The sequence below is a fragment of the Cataglyphis hispanica genome, chromosome 16 (genome assembly GCF_021464435.1).
Source record: "Cataglyphis hispanica isolate Lineage 1 chromosome 16, ULB_Chis1_1.0, whole genome shotgun sequence".
NCBI classification, from domain to species: Eukaryota; Metazoa; Arthropoda; class Insecta; order Hymenoptera; family Formicidae; genus Cataglyphis; species Cataglyphis hispanica.
The window spans coordinates 3988967-4002088 of NC_065969.1; the positions used below are offsets into that span (position 1 = coordinate 3988967).

A 13122-nucleotide genomic window follows, 5' to 3' on the forward strand; every position below is an offset into this window, starting at 1 on the left:
TACGTATTTCTCTCTGCATATTATTCCGGCTCTATTGCAGTTTCTAACAAACTTATACTTACTTGCCTGATATCACTTTGGCGTTGTCGCATTTAGGAAAGTTTAACAAATAAAATCATGGATAGAGCTCCTTATCTTTGTTCCATTTTTAAAAAAGAAACTATTTTATGATATTTTTCTATTTTCTTCTTTAAAATAATAAAAAGTGTACTGGTTGTAATATCTAAATATCATCGTCCATAAAATTTCATAATAATCACAATCCACAGTTTTTGTTACACAATGTTCGCGAAATTATGACTTCATATCTTCAGAACAAATTTTAAGCAATTTATATTAATATTTTGAAACTTATTCGAAAATAGCTTATTTATTCAGAATTAAAGCGGTTTTAATGCTGCAAAATTGGATCAGATAATGTTAAAAAAAAAAAAACGCATGGACCATTACGGTAGCAAAGTGTTTTGTAATTAACATGAGCATACGCTCGCCCTAAATTAAATTGCATGTTATCGGTTTTAATGGCCATGTTCTCGCTCGTTCGCATGACGTAATTTAAATTTTCAATGCCCACATTGAGCGAATGAATTAAATGCACTTTATAGCAGCACTATGATATCGAAAATTAAAGCGAATCGTGTATCTTTCTTGTATTTTAAAAATTAAACATTAATATTTGTTATGCTATAATACATAATAAAATTATTTGAAGCAGTGTTATTTACACCTCGGATAAAGCAGATAGTATTTAAAATTTATTTCGAAATAAATGAAATTTTCCGCAAAATACACGATGGGCGGACTGAAAGACTCTCTGACATTTAAGCTTGTCTCGTATGGATCTGATTTCGTTAGACATCATTACAGGAATTCTCCGACGATTCCGTGCGGCGACCAGGAAATCACTTTAAGAGGCTTTGATCCTCCGATGCGGGTTGTTAACAGCGTGTTTGTGTTCGTAACCGAGTTAAATGAGTCTTGGCTCTAGAAACAAGAGTTCGTGAAAACGATCGTCTCCCCCGTGGCCTCTCTTGCCACCTCCTTGCGAGGAAACTTGCGCAATTTCACAAAGTCTTCTCGCCGCGAATAATTAATGAGTGTACACAGAGTGCTTTCTTTTATCATAAGCTTTACCGATTATTCCTTCATTATCAATCGCGCGGATTAAATTGCTTATTTAGCTTCTTAGTTTGTCGAGCGCGCGAAGGACGAGGACAAATTTATGTGATGAAATTGACAAGTAGCGAAGAGTTTTCCCAAACATATTCTTGAATAATAAAATTCACGTAAAGGGCAGAAAGTTACGCACGTCACGCAATAGCAACTGTAAGGCGAGGAATTTTATTTTTCTATTGATATTCCATGCATTCAGTTAAAAGAGGACGCATGAAATATATTCAATTCTCTCTTTCTCTATACTAGTTAAAAATCTGTTTTATTTTCGAATAACATCTATCGCATCGTCCCTATAACTATGTTGGTTCAAGGATTGGCGAAATTGATATCGGCTCAAATTGCGTTATTGACAGCATGCGCATCTAAACGCGTCGCATATCCCGTAGATTCCGCGCTTTTGGATCGTTAGATTTCCTTTTTACGGCGCTTCCGCTCGCTCACCAAACTCGTTTATCTGTCATCGATATGCCATTTAACCGATATGTATAACCGATGTCAAAGGGCGTGGACGCTGGCCGGTCGTCGGTATATTTGACTTGAAAAGTCGGCCGACGTCGGGCGGAACCCGATGTGACCGGGACGACCGTGTGTCCCCCTTTTTCATAATTCCACGCATAATTTACGGATCTCGACTGCATCCTCATGGTTGTGTCCTGTCACGAAGAGACATTTTTCCACTACCCACGCGTATCTCGCGTCGTCAGGCACCCTTTTTACATGCCGTATAATTCGCAGAATGCTCGATAAATCTAAAACATTGACAATGTCGTTTCGCTTTCAACGAGATTCACATAACGACAATGAATCATATTCCTTTGCCATATAATTGAGCAAACTTAAGTAATTCGAAAAATTATGTTGTAATAAAAAATATGAAGAAATTGCGTACAAATACATATGTCTAATATTTGTTTGAAAGCTTCATTTATGGCATTGTCTGTTACTGGCAAACATAATGTTGAATCGATTGTCTCTTTTTTTCGATCAAGCTTCTGATGGCCTTTTGTTGTAAAGATACGCTTTAGGCGCTTCTTCTGATATTCAAAGTAAGCCAGAAAGTTGCTTACTATCGTAGAACCGACAGTCGACTCTCTACTAAGTACTGCTTGAAGTATCGGTTTGAGAGTATTTCATCGAAATTTATGATCGACCGGGCGTACTTGAATGCAAATCGAAGTCGCCGATAGATAATCCATGAGAAAGAGCACGTAAGAATCAATTTTCAGCTCACGTGCCACTCTTATAGACGCAGCAAATTTTTTATTTAATTTCCCATATCGGCTTGCCTTCTAAAACAGTAAAAAGGAAATTCACGTGGAAAATAAAGTTAAAAATTATTTAAAGAAATTATAATATATTTTTGCCCGTAAAGTTTTTTTTTTCTCTATTAAGGATGCAGTTATTCTTCTCTACTGTTAATTATTTTTAAAACACAAAATTTTTTTTATTTGAATATGAAAATTCGGCCTCCATCGAGTTCAATCCTATCTTCTCTGCACGGCCGCGCTTCTCCTTGAAAGTATTCCGCGATCGATAACGTCGTATCTCGAGGAAAGCGTTATGCGTAAGTTCCGGCCGCTCGCGAAGCATCGACCCCGCTAAAGGAGGGAACCACCCTCTCGAGGAGTTTTTGCCGCAGTCTTATTAATAGGCGCGATTTTTCACAATCTCTTCTCTCCGACCGTCGTCCGAGAAATATACCCTTTTCTCTAGACGCACGCGGACATATTTCAAATGCGCTGCCAGGCATTTTCACTATGCGCCGCGTATATTAATAAGGGCAGGTACGAATCGGTCCTTTGCGCTATTCTTCATCCTTTTTTCCGCACGTTCGCGACGACTACGCTTCCGGACTCGGACTCGGTGTGTTATAATACATGTCGATTTTCCTACGACAACCGTACGTCGTAACGCGGAGAAAAATGCCGCGCTCGGTCAGCGTTTTTCGTGGATGACTAATGCTTCAAACGTGTGATTTATCCCGCATAGACAAATGCGCACGAGTCTAATTATCTCCGCTTGCATTTGGCTTGTTGATTTTGCATATGATTCGAAAAGATAAATGTCAAAAATAAATTTTATATCGTCACAATTTTCTCTCCAGTCTTATATTTTCTAATTTTAAATATTCAAATTTTAAATATTCATAAATTGTGTATCAAATGAGGGTTTGTTAAAAATAGATAACGGAAAGGAGGAAAAAATCGATAAGCGACGTAAGGTCGAAAGAAAGAAAAAATTCGAAGCTTTTTTTGCACCCTATGTCTCGTTCCTTTTTTTTTACATTCCACCTTTCCGCTTCCGCTACAAGACCCTTCGTTTTACCGCCGGTGTCGCTCGGACACTCAGAAACATCACTGAAGTCGCTTAATTGACATTCTTCTTACCGTCTTTCGCGCACTGTCGTGAGGATTATCGTCGCAACGCTCGACTCTCGATGTCTCGGTCTTTCTTGCAACGCAATGGAAACTTCCGTCTCGGTGCACGTGACGTTACCGTGACAATGAGAATATATTGCGCAATGCCATCGTCAAAGGGACTGAGAAACAATAGGATAGTATTCTATAGGGTGATCCCTCATATTTTGCTCGGAAATAAGGAGTTTTGTATTTCAAGAAGAAGTATGCAAAAATATCTCGAATCCTCATCGTACGCGTGCGGTAACTTGCAAATATTTTGTGCACGGATGAAAATAATAATTACGCCCACATACAACAATTGTTCTACAAATAGTATATTTTTTTTAATTTCGCGAGATTATTCCACGAGCCTTAGTTTCTTTGTTCTATGATTACATACTGCAGTTGGAGAATTCTGTACATTTGAAATTAATTTTCTAAAAATTTTCTTATAGAAATATGAATTTCATCGACATTAAAAGAATTAATGTTTAAATCTTGCAACGAATGTAACAATCGTTTGATTCTCTTCTCACTTTTTCTATTGAAATATGAAGTGTAAAAAAAGAAAAAGGGCTTTTGCTCTCTGGACGCTTTCGGTATACATTATGTACAGAAACGGCATATAATTAATATCCGACACTACTCTCATTCGTCTAGTCCCTTCTTCTGTTTACGTCTCAGGGCGCATTGCAAAAGAGCTCGCGGGTAGGTAGAAATAATCATGATGAACATCCAGGAATCTCTACGGCGGAAATTCCACGGTACAGATATATTTCGTATATTATGACTGAATGAAGAGCGAGATATAAGACAAATGCGAAGAAAGAAATCGGATAATATGCTGAGCTCCGCTCAGAATCATCGTATTATGTTTCAGATCGAAATGCAATCGGTCGAGGCACGATTGGTTATTGAAACTGATCATGGTTTCGATTAGGAAATTACACTTTGCTTATGGAAGATCCTTGGGTGTTTATCGTGATGGAGTATTTCCGGAGGAAATACGATAGTCATCTAAATAAAGCGCATACTCGCCTAGTAATACTAATTAGAATTATTAATTGCGCGCCTTAGGAAACACTCCTTAATTAAAGATAAATTTTCCGGTTACGATTATACGGGGAGAGTCGGGGGAAGAAAAAGAAAATACTAATCGCGCGATCGCATCTACTCGATGTTCGATATGGCGTGTGCGCCTTTGGTTGGCCTTCCAGACAGGAATTCCAATTATTAACGACCGCAATTACGCGCGATGTTTTCTCTGATAACATCTTTGGAGTCTCGGTTTGTTCATACCAATGCGAAATGAAAATCGCAAGTTTACGAGAAAATTTGAAGATCTTTGCTCGATACCAGATCAATATCGATTTCGTTAATATGTCTAATATTATAAAACTTACGAAATATTATACATTCAATATTTTTAAAAGATTTGAAACATCTATTTAATTATATAATTCTATATTTTTTTAATGCTTCTTAAAATTAATAATTTCTGCAAAAATGCACGAGATATAAACTAAGGTATCGCGAATAATCGTAATATCTGGGAGAAAGTTAACTTTATTCCTATCTCAGATAGCAATTCTTCAACGTTTATCTAAACACTTAGCCATCTTTTGAGGTTGCCCTAAGCGTTTTCCAATGCTTAACTGGTGACTAAACGACAGTTCTATCCGCTCGCTGCCCTAACCACTGATTAACTGATTAACTGAAAATACGTTTTTTTTTTTTTTTTGCAGCATCGTTTACGTGCACATGGCATTTGATAAAATACGCTTATTAGCGAGGGATTTCAAATTTGTGGGCACGATGACAGTGTATCTGCGGTTGAATATAAACGCTTTTGAACATTGCGGCTGCGAATAATGCATAACAAAGCCAAATTTTATTAAATTCTAGCAAATTGTTATGGATAAAATCGTAAAATACAATTATTAGTTTCAATTTCGATATAAAACTAAATTTTTATATATATATATATTGTATATAGTTTTATTTTTATTTTAAATGATTATATGTATTCTCGCAAGGCGGTTAAGGGGGGAGATAAAAGACAGCTATTTGAAATTAAAATAAAACCAATTTTATCACAAATGTTTCGAATATTTGCGATCCTTTGATGTTTTATTTTATGGATATGCTCTGTGTATTTTCTACTTTTATTTTTAATTTTTATTAATATTTACACATACACACGAAATGTTCGCAGAAAATAATGGTTGATCGGTGCTCAAAAAATATGAAATACTGGAAAAATTGTATTGTTGTTAAAATTTATTCATTAAAGAAGAATGTGTTATCAACGTATGTTTATCAAATTTTTTATGTTTGAGAAAATAAGGGTATTGATTTTATTATTCATCTTTAAAAACAAACAAGCGGTTTATAGCTCAGTGTCAGATTCGGACTATATCGGTGAATGATTTCCCATCAAAATTTGGGAAACAAATTTATCGCGAATCTATCTAAAGCCGTTGTCACACTACACATTGCGGATCGTATTCGGATTACGAATTGCGAATCATCGATTACTCAATTAGAGCGAAGTACCCAAGTAGATACTTCGCTATAATTGAATGATCGACAATTCGCAGTACGTAATCCGAATCCGATCCGCATGCGCAATGCGTACTGTGACAATGGCTTTACATCGACAGATGAAGTGAATTCATAATCATCGGCGATCCGATGAATAATGAATTTAGTTCGTAACACAATTGCGATTGCGGTGTCTTTGAGCAATCTATCGGATCATTCTATTCATCTTTTATGATATGATTATGAATCGATCTACCATGTAGTCATTTCCGTAATCATTTTCCGTGCGCGAGAACGTGAATCCTCGGAGCGCGAACGGTCGTCGGAAACGGTTTCGACCCGCACGCGAACCAGCACGAAGCTGGGTCTTCTTCAGACAGCTTTCGAATTATGCATGCTTTTCTGCTTCGGTAAGCGAGTGATATTCTCTTAACGATCCGTCGGTTTACTTTCAAAGAGAAAGGACGAAAAAGAGGAAGTGAATGAAACGGAAAGGGATGGAGAAAGCTGCAAAACTCGCCTTGCCAAATAGAACGTATTATTGGTGCATATCCGTGATTGCAGCTCGAGATTCGATGTACGTGTGTGTGAGAGAGAGAAAGAGAGAAATGAAATAAAAAGCTCTGTGAATTCCATATTTCCAGAGAATTAGCATTCGCGGAGGAAACGTGTTGGAAACGTAAATTTATTATGGCGCAAAATTAGCCGGTTGGTTTTATTATAGGTAACATGGGAACCTGAAATAGAAATTTCCCGGGGACACGCGCCGATTATTATTAACAGAGTTTTGGATAAATCAGAGAATATTACGATATCCGCGGAATAAGTCCAGATTTCCCTTTGGACTTCCCGCCCCATTATTAGAGTAGATCGGCTAACATGAAATTTTTGAAGTTTTTGCTTTACAAAGCGGAATGATTATTAAATCGCGCGTTCGGCTCAACGACGAGAAAAGATCTCGCCTTTCCCGATTTTGTGATTACGCATCCAGATATTTTGATTTTCGGGTGGACGCAATGTGGGAGCTATAGTAATGCTGTCCTTAACACGGCCCCGTTATGATTTTAATGTGCCGAGCGGTTAGTGTACTACGTGCTTATTCGTTCACCATAAAAGGGGCCGTAAAAGTCAGCGCGCGGCTTTCGAAGCGAAGATAATTTCGAGAAGCGTAAGGTAATGATGCCTACCGGGCGCCGTCGACAATTTACGTCTTCCGTGAAGCAGTTCTTCCAGCTGTCGACAATGCGGATTCTCTCGTGATACGAATCTCCGAATGCTCGACGACAATTTTCTGCATTGGTTTACTGAAGCCAGACGCTTTGTCGATATATAAAAGAAATTGTCTTAAACGAAATAATTTCGAATGATGGAAATATCTTATAAAAAAATCTCGCGAAATTTATGCCGGCTAGTTTTTTCTCGCAAAGTATGACGAAATCGAATTGGCAATCCGACTGATTTGATGATCACAATCAGTAGAAAGAAAGCAATGCGGTTATAACTTACGAAACTACGCGCGGTATTTTGAGTTTATTGTGGCGGCTGTCATGCGAATGATACTTCGTCGGCGAATCCCTCGAACAAACGCGGGGGTTAAGCCCGGAGAAATCATCAGAAACCATTGAGGTAATTACGGGGAGTCGAGCGAGAGGAACGCCGGCAAGGTAGGTGATGGGGGACGAGTAGGAGGAGGGGGAAGATACTGAAGAACTGCTCGGGCAACACGCAGCTATTATCTCTAATCACAAAGAAAACACGGTTTCTCTCTCGGTGTGCATTCTTCTCCCATCGAAAAACGTCGCCAGATTATTCGGAAAGTCGGTTTCATTGCTCGTTACTCAACCGATGCCCGTGTCGGAGAAATAATACGGCTCTATCACTGACTGTCACGACAGCTGTATCGTTTTGTCTTTCGCGTAGCTTTACCACTTAATGACATGATTCTACTAAAGATGAAAATACCGTTTTCTAGATTATTTAAACTTCTGTGTATCTCTCTCTTATAACAGTATTTTACATTATTATAGGATTATTGAATTATTTTTTCATATTTATCTTTTTCTAGAATTTTTAAATCAACAATATTTATTAATTTAATATTTTTTTAAATAAAAAAATTATAAATCTTTTGGCATTTATATATATATATATATATATATAAATAATAAATATACTATCTTATAAGTTTTTGCTTAGAATTCCCATATTTGTTTTGACACACGGCCAATTCTTCCCTGCAATTTACGTAGATCGCGGACCGATATTAAATCGCTCTAGTAGCTTGAAGGGCAAGTACTCTCGCTTGCTGAGTGAAATGATAAAATTGCGAGTGCCCGGAGGGAGAGCGAAGGAAAGCTGTGAGGCGCCTTCAGGCGAGATACGATGACGCTCGGACGGATTTAGCGCGATCGGCCAAGCGTTTAAATCTACCACGCCGTAAGGACCCATGTTCATCGCGTAGGATGCTCCAGAAATGCGACACTTAATATATTCTCGTGCCTTGTAAAGATATGAGGAGATGAGGGTGGTGAAATTTATATAGCCCTGAAGGAACGCGAGCACGACGTAGCAAAATCTTTTGTTAGCGCTGATATACATATTATTATATTTTCTAAATTTATTTAAAAAAGCACGTGACTTTATTAAAATTGACACAACAGAAAAGTGTGACATTGCAGAAGAGAAAAACTATCTTTATTATGTTCTGAAACGATTTAGATCTTGTAAACACTTTCTCATTTCCAAAGAAAAGAAAAACATTGATATCTTGTTTTCGACAAATCATTGTAGTAGAATATACACGTAATAATTGTATTTTTTATATTCTTAATATATTTATTAATAGAACTATTACTTTCTTTCTGAATTTTTTATTTCTGCGATAAAATACTCTGTAGTATTAATCACAAAATGATGAAACAGAAAGCTGATAATTCTATTAATAAAAATATAGAATAAAACTTTTGTGCGCGTGTATATTTCTTTTAATAAGCTTGCATCATTCTGCAACAGACAGATAATCTTCAACCGCGAATACGTGAGAATACGAGAGAAATCCGTGAAAGAGTAGTTTCGCGTAGAGAAGCTCCGTCGCATCATTGTCGTCGTACCGCAGATGAGAGTGTCCGGGTAGCCGACGTCCGGTGTATAAAACGGAATTTCGTACTCCTAATTTAGTGCAGGTGTTACGCCGGAGGATCTGACGCGTGGTTCTCTGCCGCGAGATGTCCCGGGGGACATTGGATTTACGTCGCGGTCTCTCCGCAGAGCCTTCCTCCGTTCTCGTCCGTGCACCTCCGGACGGAAATTGCTTCGTGAAAGGCCCGATTATTGCGTCGAAGAACGACGGGGGACGATGGGGGGCCCCGAGATGGAGAATTTCGTAACCGGTCCGTTCTCTCTCCCTGTCTCTCTATCTCTCTCTATCTGTATGTCTGTCTGTCTGTCTATCTTCCTCTCTTTCCCATCAGTCTGGCTCTTCCGCCGAACGAATAGATGGACCGCCTGCCAGATCTCGTAATAGAGCGCTCGCCATCACGCTGAGTCACATACTTCGTTACTGGTCTGTAGCGTTGACGCGGCAAAGGGCCGCTTTAGAAATTAAATGTATTTATAGATTCGTGTAAAGTAGAATACGTTTGGAAACTGGGACGAAACGTCGTTTGAGATTTATAGATACAAGGCAAATAAGAGTAGAGCGAAGATCAAAAGTGCGACCGACTATCGTCGTTTCGGCAAAAACACTAAATTAAATTTCACGGCTAAAATTACACGAACAGTGAGCATTTCTCGTATCATTTGGTGTTACTTATTCATGAGAGTTAATTATAAGCCTGTTTGTCTGACCTAAAAATGAACAGTGACCTGACTTTTACCGTAGAAAGATTCCTCTCTTCTCGACGCTCTTACGCAATTATTAAAATCATATTAATTAAAGTGCAACTAAAAAGAACCTCGTGCCATTTTTTACGTCATTTAAATTTTAAATTGCTACGATTATTTCGGACTTTAATCTCGTTTTATGCGTTTCTCGCGACGGTGCGAGTATAAAGGCCGGAATCTTGGATTTGCGACATCGTCTCGGATGCGGGGACACTCGGTTTTACAAGCCGAATCTCCTCTACCTCCTTCTCTCGGTCAGCATCGCCGACTGCACAGATCGTACGTGCGATATTCGTGCATGAGAGTCCTGGATTTCGCAGGACATGGAGAAAGAAGGTAGAAACGTGCGCGATAAGACAACGACCGTAGTAAGCGGGAAAAAGGGGTGCGGCCGCACGAAAAGTCATACCGGTGGAAAATCTGAAAAGATATCGCATTACCACGGGGAAATACCACCTGGACTTTCCTCCAACATGCTTTTCTTCCGTCCTTTTCCATTTCCCGATTAATAACTCTAACAGGATGCGAATGGATGAAGGCTGCACTTTCACATATTTTATGTTCCCGAATAATTGCACGAGAATATTAATTGATGCATACATTTTCATAATGTATTTTCTCTTTGTCTTGTAATCGTGGAATTCAAATATTCTATTATTTATTGCGAAACGCGAAAACGAGAGCAGATTTTGTATATATTAATGAACGATGAGAGATTGAAATTTGCCTGGTAAAGTTGATTGTACGTTTTCATTATGAGACAATAATAAATCGAGTCAACGATATATTGATGCTGTGATTCGATTTGTTGATAGCTCAATGTCTGTGTTAATTTAACCATGAATTAATCAAAATTTGCATTAGCTCATTTATTTATTGAAATTATCGGTGCCGACTTTTCAGTATTTGAATATTGCTAAATCTGTTTCGATAATGTAGATTTTTGGTATGTAGTCACATATTTATAATATTTTATAATATAACTAATGAAAAATATTTACATACATATTAATCTCCGTTTCGTAATTTTTCTTCATATTATCGGAATGTAATTATAGTGAAAATAAAATTAACATGTTATTTATCAAACAATATTCTTTTACCTTATATTTCTCATTTTAATATTTATTATTTTTTTAATTTTTATACTTGTTAATTAGATTTATATTAATGTAATAAACAACACTTTATACATAATAAATAATGTTTAATGTTTTCTGTGTATTATATCATATCTTTTTAAATGAGACATAGAATTTTACGATTCTCCAAGTATATTTGCTGATATATTTGTTATTTCATACTGTGATCGGTGATTTTATGCTTTTAGGTGACAGTAAAAGATGACGGTAGTCCGCCTTTGTCATCGACTACAAGAATCGTCATCGAGGTGACGGACATTAACGATCATGGACCTGAGTTCGAGGCGAAGTTTTACACGGTTCAGATTCCAGCATCGCCGGCGACCGACAAACCCCTCTTCCAGGTACGAATTTCTTTGAAAATTCTCTTTCTCGCATTATCGTGTCTTCCCAATTGACCCAAGTTTCTTGTAAATACAATTCCAAATCGATGAATGGACCGAGTGAGAACAAAACAGTCGCCAAGATCCACAAATCTTTCCAAAGCGCTTCCCGCTTTCTCTATTATTGTCCCCGCGTAGAAGGTAACACCTTTTTTTATCTTGTATATACGCGCGTGTGCGCACTATCCGTGAAATTTTTTAATTCGCGATGCGATGATGGATCATCTCGCGACATAAACGTAAAATTTTCATTCACGTCTCGTCAGACATGCGATGACGATTTGACGCTATCTCGAGAATCCGCGAATATTTCACCGACGCACAACTCGCAGGGAGGCGCCGCACTTGTCTCTTTCTCTCTTTCTCTTTCTCTCTCTCTCTCTCTCTCTCTCTCTCTCTCTCTCCCTTTGTCTTTTTTTCTCCGTGTGATTCTGTCGGACCATAAAAAGACAGTCTGATATATTACACCAACACGAAACAGACTGCTTGCGACCTCTCCCCTCTCGCTTTCTGTTATCGTTTTCCCATCAGAGCATTCTCTTCTCGATGTGATCAAAGTAACCCGTCACCGAGTATCGCTGCGTAGAAAGGGTAGAGATTTAGCTCACAAACCCCAGCATGAGATTTCCAGTACGGCATCATCCCATTTCTCTCTCTCTCTCTCTCTTTCGTAACCTTTGTGAATACGACGGCGAACCTTTATGAACGTCGCACGTCCGCTGCAAACACGAGCACCGACCCTGGAGGTCGGTCGACGCAAATTAAATTACGAGGCGTCGTTGAAACGATGCAGACTTAATTGAAGATGGGAAAATTTACGACCTTGATTTAAAACAGATCAATACTTAAATGCAGCGCGTTTACACGCGAATTAAGCACGATCACGAGATTATCTTGCTAAATGTAAGTAGTGAGAAAAATATCGTTTTGATGTCTAGATCTGATTGTCACAAAACATTAAAAACTCGAGAATTTGTATGAATGTTTTGATCGGTACGGAAATAGCATGCATAAAACTTGTTAATTTTCATTAGTCATTATGTTGATCGAGTCTCCTCGTGCAGTGCATACAAGACATAAATATTAATGTTATTTGCTTACAATCATAATATATATGTCCATTTAATTAATTCGCATATTATAATAAGAAAAAAGCGTAGGGAGAGATAACACGCTTTCGGTTATATCTTAAAAGTACAAAAGAGGACAAATTTTTTGAAACAAAGGCTTTGCATTAAGAAACAATATCTATCAACTTTTAAAAAAGAAAGAAACACATTAAACAAGAAAATTAAATCCTCATCTTTACATGCATTAAATACATACTTCGTAGATGCAATGTGTCGATATAAGGTGTATATGAAATTATACAAACATGTCAGGTTTTTCCTAGTTATAAAAGCATCTCGAAGTTGCACGTGGCTTTTGAAACTTGAATCGACTTTGAGTTTTTCTCGGACGACGTGACGTCGGGCAGCAAGAAGTAACGAGGATAAACGATCGCTATGTAGACACGTAGTCGCGTCGGGAGAGGAAAGAAAAAAAAAAATCTCGAATCGCCGATAGAAACAGAGTCCTGAGGTTAAATGCTGTCTC

At 37.9% G+C, this 13122-nt stretch overlaps 1 protein-coding gene across 6 annotated transcripts in view; it reads left to right on the plus strand.

The window, feature by feature from the left end:
- The window catches only part of LOC126855500 (fat-like cadherin-related tumor suppressor homolog), a 183633-nt gene that overhangs the window by 150450 nt on the left and 20061 nt on the right, over positions 1-13122 (plus strand). For all 6 annotated transcript variants that reach the window (XM_050603199.1, XM_050603200.1, XM_050603204.1 and 3 more), the window contains exon 5: positions 11332-11487. In XM_050603199.1, coding sequence (XP_050459156.1) covers positions 11332-11487 — 156 coding nt within the window. The remainder of the gene's footprint in view (positions 1-11331; positions 11488-13122) is intronic.